This window comes from Mustela putorius, unplaced genomic scaffold, assembly GCF_011764305.1.
Source record: "Mustela putorius furo isolate JIRA1106 unplaced genomic scaffold, ASM1176430v1.1 tig00000585_pilon_pilon_pilon, whole genome shotgun sequence".
Taxonomy (NCBI): Eukaryota; Metazoa; Chordata; class Mammalia; order Carnivora; family Mustelidae; genus Mustela; species Mustela putorius.
In genome coordinates this window covers 11259955-11277403 of record NW_025421424.1, presented here as the reverse complement: position 1 = coordinate 11277403, position 17449 = coordinate 11259955, and the positions used below count along the sequence as shown (strand labels likewise).

At 53.8% G+C, this 17449-nt stretch overlaps 2 protein-coding genes across 3 annotated transcripts; both read left to right on the top strand.

Moving 5' to 3' along the window:
• The first annotated feature begins 849 nt into the window (after nucleotides 1-849).
• LOC106003279 (glutathione S-transferase Mu 1) lies at nucleotides 850-10628 on the top strand. Of its 2 annotated transcripts, none has more exons than XM_045081941.1 (8): nucleotides 850-979; nucleotides 1338-1413; nucleotides 1860-1924; nucleotides 2224-2305; nucleotides 2403-2503; nucleotides 3262-3357; nucleotides 3444-3585; nucleotides 5719-10628. In XM_045081941.1, the coding sequence occupies exons 1-7, from the start codon at nucleotides 944-946 to the stop codon at nucleotides 3564-3566; spliced, it is 579 nt and encodes a 192-aa protein (XP_044937876.1). In that variant the 5' UTR covers nucleotides 850-943; the 3' UTR covers nucleotides 3567-3585; nucleotides 5719-10628. The 2 variants fall into 2 exon arrangements, with proteins under 2 accessions (XP_044937876.1, XP_044937875.1); XM_045081940.1 differs by having other exon boundaries at nucleotides 3444-3554; nucleotides 5719-8296.
• Nucleotides 10629-10706: 78 nt separating this feature from the next.
• Nucleotides 10707-15817, top strand: LOC123392536 (glutathione S-transferase Mu 1). The gene is made up of 8 exons (XM_045081939.1): nucleotides 10707-10840; nucleotides 11127-11202; nucleotides 11655-11719; nucleotides 12019-12100; nucleotides 12198-12298; nucleotides 13039-13134; nucleotides 13221-13331; nucleotides 15323-15817. The coding sequence occupies exons 1-8, from the start codon at nucleotides 10805-10807 to the stop codon at nucleotides 15410-15412; spliced, it is 657 nt and encodes a 218-aa protein (XP_044937874.1). The 5' UTR covers nucleotides 10707-10804; the 3' UTR covers nucleotides 15413-15817.
• The last annotated feature ends 1632 nt before the right edge of the window (nucleotides 15818-17449 follow it).

Below are 17449 nucleotides of genomic sequence, written 5' to 3'. Positions count from 1 at the left end.
TGAGGGTCTGCTGGGGGCCAGCCAGACTGTGATCCTGTGGGGAGACCTCCACCCTCCTGCAGGCCACCCCCTCTGTGGCAGGACGGGTGACTGGCCAGGCAGAGTACTCCCCTTCCCCCTTCAGTCACATTCTGTGTGTGACACCATCAACTCCGTGTCACTGTCCTGGCCATGTAGGGACATCCTGCTGACTGGCAGGGCATCTCTGGGACTGCACCTCCTAACCCTGCCCTTGGCTAGGACTGGTTCTGGATTTACATTCACAACTTCAGTCTCAAGGGTCATTGATTCATTTCCGCTTGAGCTAAAGGGTCTCAGCCATGTGACCGAAGGGCTGAGGCACCGCAGGCCCTGAAGGAAACACTGAGACCAGGGTTCCATTTCTCTGGCCCTCATCCTGGGCGGTAGTTCCCACCCACCACCGATAGTGTGTTCTCTGGGGCTCCTCCTGGGAGGAATTTTCAGACTGGCCTGAGACCTGGGCTTCCCAGGACAGGCGCTGCTTTACACTCCCGGTTTGAAGGACACCACTCTTTGGCTTTATTTTGGCAGCCAGAGGCTCCCCTCATCCCTGAGATCTGGGCAGCATAGGGGCGAGGCGGAGTGATGCCCAGGGAGAAGAGTGTGCGCTTTCTGTGATTCAGGCTCGCCTCCGAGCGCCCCGCCAGCTCCCAGACCTGGAGAGAGAGCTTCGTACAGGACAGGGAGCCGCGGGCTGTCGGGGAATCCGGGGCGCCCGAGGCCAGGAGGTCATTCCTCACTACGCCCCTCCTGCATCCGCCTGGCGGCGGCGGATGGAGCGCGTCTCTTGGCACAGCTCTGGCGCCCAGAGCCTCGGGTGGTGGAGGCTGGCCGGGGCGGGGCAACTAGGCCCCGCCCCCGATGAAATGCCAGCCTAGTTCGGCCTAGGCATTACGCTGAGACCGCCAAGCGCTTGCAGACCATGGCCGCGATCTTGGGTTATTGGGACATCCGCGGGGTGAGCGAGGGAGCCGCGGGGCTGGGTGGGAAGGAGATGAACGGGGGCAGGAAGTGCTGTGCGGTAGACACCAATACAACCAGAATGTTCCTGCTCAGGACTGGCTGCAGTTCAGTCCTTTTCAGCGGTCTGTCCTTCTCAGGTGGGCCCGTTTCTGAATCCCCTGTGTGTGTGTGGCGGGGTGGGGTGGGGGGGGTGGCGTGGGGTGGGGGAAGGCAGCAGGGAGATGAGGAGGCGGTGCGGATGAATGTATGTGCGCGTGCTCGCGGGTGGGGGCCCTGGCGTCTGGGAGGGTACCTGCAGCTGTTAAAGGCACCGAGTCAGGACTTCCATCTCTGACCTTGGGCATCTCTGGCAGCTTGCTCACGCGATCCGCCTGCTCCTGGAGTACACAGACTCACCCTACGAGGAGAAGAAGTACACCATGGGGGACGGTAATAGCATCCACCTTGCAGTCTGACTTTTGCCCTATTCCTGCTGTTCTGGTACCCTGCACCCCATGCCCTGGCCACCTTCAGCTCCCTCTGCCGCCCTCCCCCAGCTGGAGCAGGGCCTGCCCTTTCCCTAACTCCTTCCAGGTGCAGCTGGCCTTAGGAGGCAGGACATGAGAGGGCATTGCTGGACCCCCTGTATGGGGTTTGGGATGGGTTCCTTTTAGGGCTTGCATAAACATTCTGTAAGCTTACTCACGCAGGTTCCAGAGCCTTTTAAGCCTTCTTTGCCCCCAAACCCAGACTGTGAGATTTAGTGTCTCAGATTCCCCTTTTGGAGAGCTTGACCACTATCCTTGGTGGGCGGCCTCCAACCCCCAACCCCCTCCCCAGACCCAATGAGAGTGGGCTCTGGGGGGGTTTGTTTCACTCCATCTTCTCCACCACAGCTCCGGACTATGACAGAAGCCAGTGGCTGAATGAAAAATTCAAGCTGGGCCTGGACTTCCCCAATGTAGGTGCAGGGGGTGGTGACGATGTGGGGCAAGTGAGAAGGGTGTCTACACTGCCTGCTTTCCCAGCTCCGAGGTGACCCGATTTGCCAGCTTCTGCTATTTTCTCTGCTTCCTGGTTCTTGTCCCTGCCTGTCCCCCATGCTCTCTGTTCCAGCTCATTCCTCCATTTTACAGTGGATTGATTAAGCGGCTAGCAGGGGCAGGCCGTGTGAGTGCCAGGTTTCGTGTCTCCCCTTTTTTAAGGGAGGGGGTGCCGGGGAGCCCGTGGCCTACCCACCTGCCCGTGTTGTCCTTATAGCTGCCCTACTTAATTGATGGGGCTCACAAGATCACCCAGAGCAACGCCATCCTTCGCTACATTGCCCGCAAACACAACTTATGTGAGTGGGCTGGGGTGGGGATGCGGGGAATGGTGGGGTGCCCCTGGGCCTGCCTGGGTGGGATCCTGAGGGTGAGTGTCTGTTGTGTTGGCTGTAGGTGGGGAGACAGAAGAGGAGAAGATTCGTGTGGACATTTTGGAGAACCAAGCTATGGACACCTCCAATGAGCTGGCCAGGGTCTGCTATAGCCCTGACTTTGTGAGTCCCATCCCTGGGAGCTGGGATGGACAGGCTTTGGACAGGACACTGGACTCTTGTGTCCCCTCAACTTTGTATCTATTTGCCATTTGAACCCCGTGCAGCTACTTTTCCCCCAAGCCAGTCCCTATACTGTCACTGTAGTGACAATGCATGCGATGAAACTCTGCCTCAGTTCTTGCTAATCTTAAGAAGAGTCCAACTGCTCCCCGTATTGGAGCCCAAATCTCTGGAAGCATTCCAGCTTGGTTGGAAATTCAGTTACTGGACAGTTGCTTGTTTGCTCAGCACTGTCTTCCTGACAGCCCCGGGCCTGAGCACAACTGGCCAGCAAGCAGAGCAGGGAGATATGGCTTTGTACCTCCCTCTCCTCTGTCTCTCAAACTCCACACCTTTCCAGGGGCTGTTCAAGGGCCGCTCCTATCTGCCCCCCAGCAGGCAGAAGTGGGGACTTGTTTCCCCAGGCCATTTCAACTGATCACTTCATTGCCTCTGGGAGATGAGTGGTGACAGATCTAGGGACAGCAAGGTGGGGTTCTCTGCCTTCCCACAGCCTCCCACAGGTGGGAGGTGGGACTCAGTAGGATCTGCTGAACACAGTTTGGAGAAATCATCGCCTGGGCAATGATGCCCCCTCCAGAGGGGGGCCAGAGCCGCTCACCTCTGGCAGCTGGGGGTCAGGCACAGCCCGGGGAACACCTGCCTCTCTGCCATGGGAGTCTGAGTCTGAGGGTGGTGACGGCTGTTCTGTGCCTCAGGAGAAACTGAAGCCTGGGTACCTGGAGGGCCTCCCTGACAAGATGAAGCTCTACTCACAGTTTCTGGGGACGAGGCCTTGGTTTGCTGGGGAGAAGGTAAGGGGAAGGCTTTCGGGGGGTGGGAAGCTATGGTTTTCCCCAGGTTCAAGGTTAGGTGCTCACTGTTCTTTGCTTTTCTTTAGCTCACTTATGTGGATTTCCTGGCTTATGACATCCTTGACCTGCACCGAATATTTGAGCCGAAGTCATTGGAAGCATTCCCGAACCTAAAGGAGTTCATGGCCCGAGTTGAGGTGATTCCCTGAGCCTCCTCACTGATGACAGGTCTTCCGTCCTCTCTTTTCTCTAATACTTTCCTACCTTACAGCGAAAACAAAGAATAAGTAGCACGTTAAAGAAGAAATGTTTATTTATTTGGAGAGAGATAGAGGGGTACAGGGGGCTGAGCGAGAGGGATATTAAAGCCTCAAGCAGACCCTCCAGTGAAGCAGAGTCTGGACGCCAAGCCTCCTGAGCTCAGATGCCCCACACCAAGTAGCATTTACTGAGGGTTTGCTTACACCAGGATCTGGGCTCACAGCTGACATAGAGTGTGTGAAGTGAAATCTTGATGGCATTCTTACACAGCAGATATGTTACCTGCCGTACAGTACAGATTAGAGCATTGAGGCAGAAAGGAGAAGTCATGTGTCAGGGTCGCAGAGGCAGGGCCGGCTGTCCTGGGCTCCCCGGTAGTGACTGCTTGCTGTAGACACCAGAGAGCGGCTCTCCCTTTCCTGGACCAGTACACCATGGGTCCATTCAGGTCTGGGTCACAGAGATCAGGACCCTAGGGACATAGCCAATGCTCAGGGTTGTGCGTGGAGCTGGCATTAGGAGAGCAGAACTGTGGCAGGGATGACAGTACATAGAAGGGCACAGAAGGCATTTCCTAGGTATCCCCGGGAAGCTTTCAGCAGTCCGATCCCTGTTTGGGGATGCCCTGACATCCCCAGGAATGTTGTTGGTCCTCGGCTGTGAGTGCCTAGGTGGGGCCCCTATGGAGGGAGTCTGTCTTGAGGCTTCTGTGCCGGGCCCCTTCCTTACCTCCCTGTGTTCATGCCCTTCTTTCCCATGAGCTGAGATCCTGGGTCAGGGATGGGGCAGGCCATTTCTTTCCAGTTCTGTTGGCCGATCTGATCTTCTCCCGGGTGTGAGCCTCTGTGTCGGGCACAGTGGGGACGCCAGGCGACCCGGGCCTGGAACCACCGTTCTGGGGCTCAGAGCACTCAGAGAACTCAAGGAACACCCAGCCATGTGTGGTGTGTGGGGCTGGGTGGGTGCTGAAGGAGCAGGGGCTGGACCTCAGCTGATGGCACTGGTCCCTTCGTTCCTCGTTGGAGGGCAGCGGACTGACTGTGCTTTGTGAGGGTTGTGGGGCCGGAGGCATTTGTCCAACGGGAGTTTCAGCCTGCAGTATGTTTGTCTTCTGCATTCCTCAGCAAGAGATGCGCTTTTTGGGCTGGTTCTTCTCTGGGTGACTGGCCTTGGCCTTGATGCCAAAGCTCCAGGAATAGCTAGCAGGAGGGACAGAGGATGGCTGTGGGCTACACTCTGTTGCCCCTGGGTCTAGGCAGTGCCAGGATCTTCAAACACTTTAGAATTCACTGGGCCGATGGTGTGTTGGGACGATGGTGCTCAGACACCCCTGAGAGCCACATGCCCCATTGGCTGCAACAGGACGGGGGACGAGGTAGTTGGTGCCCATGACATTGGGTTCAGTCAGGCCAGTCAGTTGGACCTTCACCTTTAAGAGGAGTAATTGAGAGTGTGGCCTGGCCTGACTTCATGCTCCCAGCCTCTCCCCCTTCATACAGGTTTTGCTGAGTCACTGGGTGAGGTCAGGCCTCCCCTGCAGGCTGCATGGGCGCATTCTGAGTCCTCTGTTCTGCTGGGGTTCCCTGTGTGGCGAACCCTGAGAAGCCAGGAAGCTCCCTCTGCAACCGGGGGATGTCTGTGATCCAGAAGGGACAGGGTCTGCTGGAGGGTAGGGGAGGAAAGAGGCCAGCAGGAGGAGCCCAGTCCTGGCAAGAGAGCCAGCTGCCCTCCAGCCCTTCCCACCTGGGAGCCTGGGAGCCTGAGGTGGCCGCTGAAGCCACCTGGGCCTCTGCTTCCCTTCTGCTGGATGGTGATAGTGGTACATGTCTTGTAGGGTGGTTGGTGGGGGTTCCACACCCATCATCGTGTCTGGGGGATTTAAGACTCCAGGTGGAGTCTTGTATTTTAGTCAGGTGTCCCATTAGTTACAGAGAACTGGAAGGGGTGACGTCCCAGAGCAGGGGACCGCAGGCAGACTGTGCTGTGTGTCATCGCTGACTTCACAAGGAAGCGTCCCAAACTTGGTGTACCTCAGTGGGGCTGCATGAATGCCGGTGAGGCAGCAGACCCTGACATTGGACCTTCTTTTTCCACCCTCAGGGCCTGAAGAAAATCTCTGCCTACATGAAGTCCAGCCGCTTCCTCCCACACCCGATATACTCAAAGCTTGCTGTGTGGGGCAGCAAGTAGGACTGAGTGAGGGTAGCTGCAGGCAAGAAGCAGTGCTGTGTTGTTGGGCCGTGCCCCGGAGCACAGCTGGACCACCCTGAATCCCCGGAACCAGCGATCTTGCTTCTTCCCCTCCTGTTCTTTCTGGTAACTCGCATTCAGCCTTATTGGGCCCCTTTACCTTCCCCAATGCAAATTTGTCTAGGGCCTTTAAAGGTGAGCAGCACCCCACCTTTCTTCACCCGAGTGCCCTGCAGACATGATCCTTCCTGCACACTTTTCTTCCCTGAGTGCTGGTTCTGTGTGTGGAGTCCGACCGCATCCCTGGCCCTCGGGCTCTGCCTGAGTTCCCCAGGCATTGCCTGAAGACTGGGGTGCAGGCCTGGCTGAGAGGAAGGCTGGAGGGAAGAGACCACCTTTCTCATGGGTACAGCTCCTTGACCATTGTCACCATATTATGGCTTTAAGGGGCCTTCATCTGCCTATATATTTGGCCCATCTGAGGTCTATGAGTGTTCCTGGGAGGCCAGTATGGCAAGGAAACTGGGGGAACAGATCTGTTTGCACAAGGACTCCTCCCTGGATGTTCATGTTTAAGGCAGTCCATGGCGTGCTTCTAGACTCCACATTTGGCCGTGCCATCTGGCCGTGAGAACCAGAGTCAGTCCCAGTGTAGACCTCAAGAGCCGGCCTTTAATTGTAGGAACTGTGCGTACAACCTTCTCAGTCACGGTAGATGCATTTGAAAAATAAATTCAGTTCTTCGTGTCCCAGCTTGCCCCCAAGGCTCCAGAAGAATTACTATCCTGGCCCAGGACTCAGGGCTGCCTGACCCTGAACAATGGGCGGAGAGCTTGGAGGGGCTTGCTGTCTGACAGCCAGAGTTATGCCCTGCAGGCCCCAGACCCAGGCTGCCCAGTGCAGTCCCTGTCTTCCTGTCTGTCACCTGTCATCCTTCTGACCCTGATCTGCAGCCTGGGGCCTGCTGTGCCTGGCCCCAGGGTAAGACTGTCCTCTTGGAGACAGCCGTCTGCCAGTTGGTCTCCTTTCAGTTGCTGGCATTGCTGGGACAGTGTTTGTCCAATTGTGGTTTTCAACCCAGGATCAAGCTAGGGTTTCTTCCCCTTGGCACTTCCGACCTGTTGAGTGCAGAATTCTTCGTCAGTGCCATTGTGCTGTGCGAAGCCTGGAGTTTGCCAGCGTTCCCAACCCATACCCCTCTAGATGGTAGCAGCCTGCCCTGGTCGTGACAGTCAGCTATGTCTACAGACATTACCAAATGTCCCCCAAGGAGTGAAATCACCTTTGGTTGAACACAAGTCGTTAGGGGATGGAGACTGTCATTAAAAAAAAAAAAAAAATCTTAAGACATCAGAATGCTACAAGTAGTTAGGGTAGGTCTTCCTTGATGAAACTTGGATTTTGGCAAAGAATATATGTAGGTCCAGGAGTGGCTGGGTGGCCCAGCTAGTTAAGCATCTGTCTGCCTTCCGCTCAGGTCATGATCTCTGGATCCTGGGATTGAGCCCCACCTCTTGGGCTCCTGATTCAGCGGGGTGCCTGCTTCTCCCTCTCCCTCTTCCTCTCCCCCTGCTCATGCTCTCTCACTCTCTCCGTACTGTCTCAAATGTATGAATAAAATCTTAAAAAAAAAAAAAAGAATATATGTAGGTCTGTATGTCCTGGATAATGCTGTCAATGTGTTGTTTCTTAAGTATGGCTACATCAGACTTCTAGAAAAGGAGAGTAGTGTGAGAGAGTCCTGTGTAGCCCAGACGTGAACTTTTCCACATGTGCTCTCGTCCCTCTCCTCCCTCCTCTGTCCTTTCCTTAGTCAGTTCTGCAGGAGCACAAAGGCATTTGTACCCAAATCTTCATATTCTGTTCTCCAAGCTGTGGTCCCTAGTAGTAGAATTTAGGCGCCAAGTGACTGGGAGGCAGAGTCCGCCCCACCTGTGTCCTTTCCAAGTTAAGGTTCTCATGCCATACCTGAGTGCGGCTTATGACAAGCTCTGGAACCCATGTCCTTTGTGAAAGCTTGAAAAGTTCCTTAGAAAATTCCTGACAAACAAATGTCCTATGGGTTATTATTTGTCTTCACTAGGTTCTTACTACATGATTCAGAGCTTTTCTTTCTTTTAACATGTTTGCTGTATTTGTGTTTGCTCCACGGTATCAGAGAATTAACTAAAGGTTTCACGAGCGGAATGATTTCTACTTCAGTGTTTTTCTTCTGGGTCTTGCTCTAAATGTTTCACCTCGAATACCATTCCTTTCCTAAATTTTGGAGGCCCTAGTTGTCTTTCCTTATACAAAATAAGATAAGCCCATAGAATATTTTCTTTCTAAGTTCCAGTGTGACATCATCTTGTAAATGGTTCTCTTTATTCTCTTATTTTCAGATTAAGTAGTATTCTTGCACCCTGGATTGCCTGAATTTACATATAATATTAATGACTTAAAAATATTACCATGATGTACGGTATTTTCACTGTACTTTTGGCATTTCTGTCTTTTTTTTCTTCGGATTTCTTTCTTTTTCTTCCAAATTTTTATTTAAATTCTAGTTAGCTTGGCATTTATTACTAATATGTAGTTATAAATCCTGAGGCTATTTTATGTAGGACTTCTGCTCCTTTACCTTGAGAGGACAAAATGTCAGCTGCGGAACCTGAAGGAATTGCAGAGCGCTGTTCAGAAGCCATACCAGAGACCAGACTTCCAAACTGGATGTGTTCTTAAAAATATTCAAATTTTCAATAATTTAAATCAGTAGAGAACACGTATATGTCCAGAAGACCTGACAACACTGAGACCGACTTTCTCCAGGCAACCACTGGCCACATTCCCTCCCTTCAAGCCACTCTCCAGCTTCCCTGCTCCCCACTGCTCCCCGATGCCTTGCACCAGTGCCAGCATCCACTGCTCTGGTCCTTTGGGCCCTGTGCCCCTCAGTGAGCCCTCCTTCTCCTCCTTCTGCAGAACTGTCCTCTTTCTTCGGAAGGGGTCTTGGGAGCTCTGGGCGCATCTCCCGTCTCCTCAGGGTCCTTCCCTGCCAGGTGTCGCCTCTTTTCCCCATATTCTCCCTCTCTGCCTCTCAGTGATCTGGATGTTTCCACAGGAAATGTGCCCCATAGTTGAAGGCATCTTTCTTGGCACTTCCCTTGGGCCTTCTAATCGTTCGTGGCCAGGATTGTCTTCTTCGACGTGCCTACCGGGTGACAGCATGGACGAGGGCCAGGGGACCAATGTCTGTTCTATTATTTCACATGTTCTTATCCTGCTTCTTGTTTAGCTTCAAAAATGTAATGTCTCAGTGGAATTTAGTGATGTTTGCTGTTCTAGGCTCAAGATGTAAAGAAGTCAAAGTGACAACTCCTTAATGTATTATGAAAACAGACCCACCTAGAGGCCAGCTCATGCTTAGGCACTTGGCCCCCATCTCCTCCCTGTGGCCAAACCTACCCAGAATTCACCTTGACCCCAAAGGCTACTTCCTGAGCCTGGACCCAGACCTGGAACACTGGGGATTGGCAGGGGTGAATTGTGGGGAGCACATGCAGCAGGGGCTGAGCTCTGCTGGGCTCAGGTGACACCCCCACAGCTCCCCAGCGTGGCACGGATGGACAGACCTCTGACTTCTGAGATTGAATAGTGATCAGCTGAAGCCTCTGTGTCCTCTTTCCCCACTGCACTGTAGATCACGGTGCTTGGAAATCCTTATGCCAAGACTGGGTTCACTCCTTGCTGTCCTAACATAGTGTTACCTATTTTAAGCTTCGGTAATGCATTTTTCTGTGCTTTAACTGTAAACCCATTTGTTTTTTAAAGTTCCCTTCTTCCGTTTTCACACATCCCCGCAGCCTTGCTATACCCTTTATACAAAGGGAAATGAGCCACGGGCCAAGTCTGTCCTACTCACCTAGTTTCAAATAGTCTCCTGCCTTTGGAGAAAGTTGGCCAGTAGGATATTGTCACAGATCACAGAAGAACCTGAGAGGCCGCCTGAACCTGCCTGAGCCACAGAAAAGCACATGTGGGTGGGAAGCCAGGGTCAGGCCAGAATGCGTGGACTAGAGGGCTGAGGGTCTGCTGGGGGCCAGTCAGACTGTGATCCTGTGGGGAAACCTCCACCCTCCTGCAGGCCACCCCCTCTGTCTGCCCTCTGTGGCAGGATGGGTGACTGGCCAGGCAGAGGATTCCCCTCCCTCTTTTAGTCACATTCTGTGTGTGACACCATCAGTTCCGTGTCACTGTCCTGGCCACGTGGGGACATCTTGCTGACTGGCAGGGCATTTCCGGGACTGCACCTCCTAACCCTGCCCTTGGCTGGGGTTTCCATTCACAACTTGGGTCCTAAGGGTCATTGATTCATTTCCACTTGAGCTCAGGGGTCTCAGCCAGGGGACTGAAGGACTGGGGCTCCCCAGGCCCTGAAGGAAACACTGAGACCAGGGTTCCATTTCTCTGGCCCTCGTCCTGGGCGGTAGTTCCCACCCACGGATGGTGTGTTCTCTGGGGCTTGTCCTGGGAGGAATTTTCAGACTGGCCTGAATTCCGGATTTGAGGGATATAGCTCTTCGGTCTTAACTTTGGCAGACTCCCGGAGCTGGCAGGATCTAGGCCGACCAAGGGCGAAGGGGAGAGATGTTTAGCGGGGAAGAGCAGACCTGTGTTTTTTTGTGTGTGTGTGTGACTTAAGCGCATCTCCAAGCGTCCTCTCCGGTTCCAGATCTAGAAAGAGAGCTCTGGATTGCGCGGTGAGCCAGGGGGCGGCGGGGAACAGGAGCGCCTGTGGCCAGCGACGTTCAGAGGCGGCCCCGCCCCCAGCGGCTGCGGACTGATAGAGGGAGCCTCCTTAGGTCTGTGCGTCCCGCGGGTGGCCCGGCCTCCGGCGCGTCGTGGGGGCGGGGCCGAGAGAGGGGAGGTCCCTTTAGGCCCCGCCCACCCTTCCTCCGCGGATAAATTGGCAGCACAGCTTAGCGAAGTCTTTGCACATCACTCAAAAGCCAGCGCCATGGTCATGATCTTGGGTTATTGGGACATTCGCGGGGTGAGCAAAGGGGCTGCCGTGCTGGGTGGGATGGAGGCGCACGGCGGCAGGAAGTGCTGCGCCCTGAGGACCCTTTCTACCTGAAGGCCCCTTTGGAGCTCCCTGCAGCTCAGTCCTTTCTAGCGATCTGCCAGCCTGTGGGCGCGTTCCTGCGTGTGTGTGTGTGTGTGTGTGTGTGTACGTGCCCACGGGTGGCGGGGGCTGGGTCTGTGAGGTTACCTGGTGCAGTGGGAGGCAGCAAGGCAGGACTTCTTCCTTTGACCTCCTCCCTGGGCGTCTCTGGCAGCTTGCTCACGCGATCCGCCTGCTCCTGGAGTACACAGACTCACCCTACGAGGAGAAGAAGTACACCATGGGGGCTGGTAATGGCATCCACTTCGCAGTCTGACTTTTGCCCTATTCCTGCTGATCTGGTACCCAGCACCCCATGCCCTGGCCACCTGCAGCTCCCTCTGCCGCCCTCCCCCAGCTGGAGCAGGGCCTGCCCTTTCCCTAACTCCTCCCAGGTGCAGCTGGCCTTAGGAGGCAGGACATGAGAGGGCATTGCTGGACCCCCTGTATGAGGTTTGGGATGGGTTCCTTTTAGGGCTTGCATAAACATTTTTTAAACCAATTCATGCAGGTTCCAGAACATTAGAAGTGTTCTTTGCCCCCACACCTGGACGGTGAGACTTATTGTTTTCAATTCCAGATCCCCCTCTTGGAGTCTTGGCCACTGATCCTTGGTGGGCGCCCTCCAACCCCCAACCCCCTCCCCAGACCCAATGAGAGTGGGCTCTGGGGGGGTTGTTTCACTCCATCTTCTCCACCACAGCTCCGGACTATGACAGAAGCCAGTGGCTGAATGAAAAATTCAAGCTGGGCCTGGACTTCCCCAATGTAGGTGCAGGGGGTGGTGACGATGTGGGGCAAGTGAGAAGGGTGTCTACACTGCCTGCTTTCCCAGCTCCGAGGTGACCCGATTTGCCAGCTTCTGCTATTTTCTCTGCTTCCTGGTTCTTGTCCCTGCCTGTCCCCCATGCTCTCTGTTCCAGCTCATTCCTCCATTTTACAATGGATTGATTAAGCGGCTAGCAGGGGCAGGCCGTGCGAGTGCCAGGTTTCGTGTCTCCCCTTTTTTAAGGGAGGGGGTGCCGGGGAGCCCGTGGCCTACCCACCTGCCCGTGTTGTCCTTATAGCTGCCCTACTTAATTGATGGGGCTCACAAGATCACCCAGAGCAACGCCATCCTTCGCTACATTGCCCGCAAACACAACTTATGTGAGTGGGCTGGGGTGGGGATGCGGGGAATGGTGGGGTGCCCCTGGGCCTGCCTGGGTGGGATCCTGAGGGTGAGTGTCTGTTGTGTTGGCTGTAGGTGGGGAGACAGAAGAGGAGAAGATTCGCATGGACATTTTAGAGAATGAGGTTATGGACAATCGCATATACTTTGCCAGGATCTGCTACAACCCTGACTTTGTGAGTCCCGTCCCTGGGAGCTGGGATGGACAGGGTTTTGAAGGCAGCTGGACTCCTGTGTGCCATCTACACTGCGTCTCATTGTCACGTGCACCCCGAGGAGTGACTGATTTCCAAGCCACTCCCTATACTTTCACCAGAGTGACCCTCATATCTCAAGGCATCCGATGAACACTGTGACTCAGTTCCTTAGGGTACTAATCTTAGGGTAGAGTCAGTGCCCAGGGTGGAAATTCTGTTCCTGGATAGTGTGTTTACTTTGTTTGCTCAGCACTGTCTTCTTGACAGCCCGGGCCTGAGCACAACTGGCCAGCAAGCAGAGCAGGGAGATATGGCTTTGTACCTCCCTCTCCTCTGTCTCTCAAACTCCACACCTTTCCAGGGGCTGTTCAAGGGCCGCTCCTATCTGCCCCCCAGCAGGCAGAAGTGGGGACTTGTTTCCCCAGGCCATTTCAACTGATCACTTCATTGCCTCTTGGAGATGAGTGGTGACAGATCTAGGGACAGCAAGGTGGGGTTCTCTGCCTTCCCACAGCCTCCCACAGGTGGGAGGTGGGACTCAGTAGGATCTGCTGAACACAGTTTGGAGAAATCATCGCCTGGGCAATGATGCCCCCTCCAGAGGGGGGCCAGAGCCGCTCACCTCTGGCAGCTGGGGGTCAGGCACAGCCCGGGGAACACCTGCCTCTCTGCCATGGGAGTCTGAGTCTGAGGGTGGTGACGGCTGTTCTGTGCCTCAGGAGAAACTGAAGCCTGGGTACCTGGAGGGCCTCCCTGACAAGATGAAGCTCTACTCACAGTTTCTGGGGACGAGGCCTTGGTTTGCTGGGGAGAAGGTAAGGGGAAGGTTTTGGGGGGATGGGAAGCTGTGGGTTTCCCCAGGTTCAGAGTTAGGTGCTCACTGTTCTTTGCCTTTCTTTAGCTCACTTATGTGGATTTCCTGGCTTATGACCTGCTTGATATACTGCGTATGTTTGAGCCCAAGTGCCTGGATGCATTCCCGAACCTGAAGGAGTTTGTGGCCCGCTTTGAGGTGATTCCCTTATCCTTTGTACTATTTATATCTCTCCTGTCTTCCCTCCTTTCACTTGATGCTCTCTTCATCCTCTTTGTAAAATAAAGAATAAGTAGCATTGATTGAGGCTTTGCTATATCGTGATATGTGCTCAGGATCTTACATACTTGGTGCAAAATTAATCTTTACCACATTCCTACATGGTGCAAAACTTACCACCTGTTATTTACTGGTGTGGAAACTGAGTCTGAGAGGAGAAACCATTTGCTGAAGGTCACAGAGCTGGTTCAGTGTGTGCTGGGCTCTGACTCAGCCAATGGCTTCTGTAGCTAGCAGTCCATGGCTGTCCTTTTCCTGGGCCAGAAGGAAGCTCAGTTTCTTTACTCCGCTGGGTCACAGAGCTCAGGACTCTGGGGACATAGTAGAGGTTCAGGAGTGTGCGTGGAGCTGGCGTTAGGAGAGCAGAGCTGTGGTAGGGATGACAGTACATAGAGGGGCACAGAAGGCATTTCCTGGGGATCCCCATGCAGCTTTGCAGCAGTCCGATCCCCGCATGGGGATGCCTGACATCCCCAGGAATGTTGTTTGTCCTGGGCTGTGAGTGCCTAGGTGGGGCCCCTGTGGAGGGAATCTGTCTTGAGGCTTCTGTGCCGGGCCCCTTCCTTACCTCCCTGTGTCCATGCCCTTTTTCTTTTCCATCAATGGAGATCCTGGGTCAGGGATGGGCAGGCCATTTCTTTCCAGTCCTGTTGGCCGATCGGATCTTCTCCCGGGTGTGAGGCTCTGTGTCAGGCACAGTGGGGACGCCAGGGCAACCTGGGCCTGGAGCCACCGTTCCGGAGCTCAGAGCACACAGAGAACTCGAGGAACACCCAGCCATGTGTGGGGCTGGGTGAGTGCTGAAGGAGCAGGGGCTGGACCTCAGCTGATGGCACTGGTCCCTTCGTTCCTCATTGGAGGGCAGCAGACTGTGCTTTGTGAGGGTTGTGGGGCCGGAGGCATTTGTCCAATGGGAGTTTCAGCCTGCAGTATGTTTGTCTTCTGCATTTCTCAGCAAGAGATGCGCTTTTTGGGCTGGTTCTTCTCTGGGTGACTGGCCTTGGGCTTGATGCCAAAGCTCCAGGAATAGCTAGCAGGAGGGACAGAGGATGGCCGTGGGCTACACTCTGTTGCCCCTGGGTCTAGGCAGTGCCAGGATCTTCAAACACTTTAGAATTCACTGGGCCGATGGTGTGTTGGGACGATGGTGCTCAGACACCCCTGAGAGCCACATGCCCCATTGGCTGCAACAGGACGGGGGACGAGGTAGTTGGTGCCCATGACATTGGGTTCAGTCAGGCCAGTCAGTTGGACCTTCACCTTTAAGAGGAGTAATTGAGAGTGTGGCCTGGCCTGACTTCATGCTCCCAGCCTCTCCCCCTTCATACAGGTTTTGCTGAGTCACTGGGTGAGGTCAGGCCTCCCCTGCAGGCTGCATGGGCGCATTCTGAGTCCTCTGTTCTGCTGGGGTTCCCTGTGTGGCGAACCCTGAGAAGCCAGGAAGCTCCCTCTGCAACCGGGGGATGTCTGTGATCCAGAAGGGACAGGGTCTGCTGGAGGGTAGGGGAGGAAAGAGGCCAGCAGGAGGAGCCCAGCCCTGGCAAGAGAGCCAGCTGCCCTCCAGCCCTTCCCACCTGGGAGCCTGGGAGCCTGAGGTGGCCGCTGAAGCCACCTGGGCCTCTGTTTCCCTTCTGCTGGATGGTGATAGTGGGCCGTGTCTTGTAGGGTGGTTGGTGGGGGTTCCACACCCATCATCATGTCTGGGGGATCTAAGGCTCCAGGTGGAGTCTTTTATCTTAGTCAGGTGTCCCATTAGTTACAGAGAACTGGAAGGGGTGATGTCCCAGAGCAGGGGACCGCAGGTAAAATGTGCCATGTGTCAGCGCTGACCTCACGAGGAATAGTCCTGACCTCAGGTTGCCTCTGTGCGGTAGCAGACCAGAGATATGACCTTCTTTTTTCACCCTCAGGGCCTGAAGAAGATCTCTGCCTACATGAAGTCCAGCCGCTTCCTCCCAGGCCCTCTGTTTCTAAAGGTTGCCATGTGGGGCAACAAGTAGCGCCAAGTGGGAGGAGATGCCAGCGAGGAGATGCCAGAGCTGTGCTCGGTGTGTGTCCCCGAACAGCAGTCTTGCCTCTCTGTCCTTTGGTGCATTCCTTTGTTCCCATGAAATACCCGTCAGTCCCCTTGCTTCTTCCCAACCCTGTCTTCATCCGGTCCCTTTGCCGTAGCTCTCTACTTCAGCAAATTTCCTCCCCCACCAGTGTTATCCCTCCTGCACTAAAACCAACTGGAGCATTCTTCAATTGGCAGTCGCTGTTCCCTCTCCTGGCCTAGGGAGCTCATCCCCAAGCCCCCCAGCACTGCCCCAAATCCCTGTGTGACCCGGGGTCCCAGGCCCGGCTGTCCCAGGGTGGTCCTGCCCAGCCCTGTATGATCTGCAGTAAAGCCTTACTCACTCTGACCTGGCTTGTGTTCTTCTGTTCTGGTCTTTGGAGTCAGGGCCACATGTGTCTGGGGACATGGCGTTCCCTTTTCCAGTGTCTGTTATACCAGCTCAGTGAACCGGGATGTGTGTGAGGTGCCAAGAAAGGGGATATGTAGGATTATAAGGATTCTTGCTTATTTCTGTCTATTTCATATACTTCTGTGCCTGAGCATGGGGTCTCTACAGAACCAGGGAGGCCCTTCCATCCCCGGGTCCCTCCTTAATGCAGTATTCCTGGAGTGTGTCCTGAAAGCTTGCAGAAGCTCTATGTGTGGCTGTCTGGGGGCTCTTTGGGCTTGGGCAGTCCACTGATAGTGTGGGATCCTGGCCAACTGCACACTGTCTCCCTTCCCTGGGTGTTAGCCCTGCCTTGGAAACCCTTCCTCCGTGCCGCCTGTTCCATTATGAAAGGTGAAAGGAAATAAAATCACTAATGTTGAGGAGTTTTCCGAAGCAGCCAGGAGGCTATTAAGGAGATGGACATCCTCATTAATGAAACTGTGAACTTTGAACTGGGCCACACTACAAATATTCCAAGGACTCTGCCCAAATACCTGCAACTTTCTTTGGAACTTCCTATAGATAACATTTCAGGGGGGTCCCCTGTTGGTTTTGACTAGATAATCCTTATCTATAAGCCTTGAATTTATATTGTTTCTTCCCATGTGCAATACCATTTTTTTCCTACAAAGAGTTTTGGGGTTTTTTTTGTTTTTTGTTTTTTTTAAGATTTTATTTATTTATTTGACAGACAGAGATCACAAGTAGGCAGAGAGGCAGGCAGAGAGAGGGGGAAGCAGGCTCCCTGCTGAGCAGAGAGCCCGATGCAGGATGCAGGGCTCAATTCCAGGACACTGAGATCATGACCTGAGCCGAAGGCAGGCCCCTGGGATCACGACCTGAGCCAAAAGCAGAGGCTTTAACCCACTGAGCCACCCAGGCGCCCCTGTTTTTGTTTTTGTGTTGGGGGTGTAAAGGAAAGCAGAACTTTTTTTTAACATTTATTTTTTATTTTTTTAAAGATCTTATTTATTTATTTGATAGACAGAGATCACAAGCAGGCAAAGAGGCAGGCAGAGAGAGAGGGGGGAAACAGGCTTCCCACTGAGCAGAGAGCCCGATGCAGGGCTCGATTCCAGGACACTGAGATCATGACCCGAGCTGAAGGCAGAGGCTTAACCCACTGAGCCACCCAGGCACCCCAAAAGCAGAATGTTTTATCATGATTTTTGCTTCAGCAACTTTGGAACAAATTAAAAGTCCTAAACTCTGGTGCCAGGAAAAAAAAAAGAGAGAGAGATCTTGCTTAGTAATGGCCTTAGCAAACCAATTATATTCGGTTAAGATTAGTTTTCTGCCACCCACACAAGTCACAGTTCTTTGTAAATAACACATACAAATGTCTTTTTTAAAAGATTTTTTATTCATTGGGCTCTCTGCTCAGCAGGGAGCCTGCTTCCTCCTCTCTCTCTCTCTGCCTGCCTCTGCCTGCTTGTGATCTCTGTCTGTCAAATACATAAATAAAATCTTTTAAAAAAAAATGTTAAAAAAATAAATAAATAAAAGATTTTTTATTTATTTTAGACAGAGAGAGAGTGTGTGTGGGGA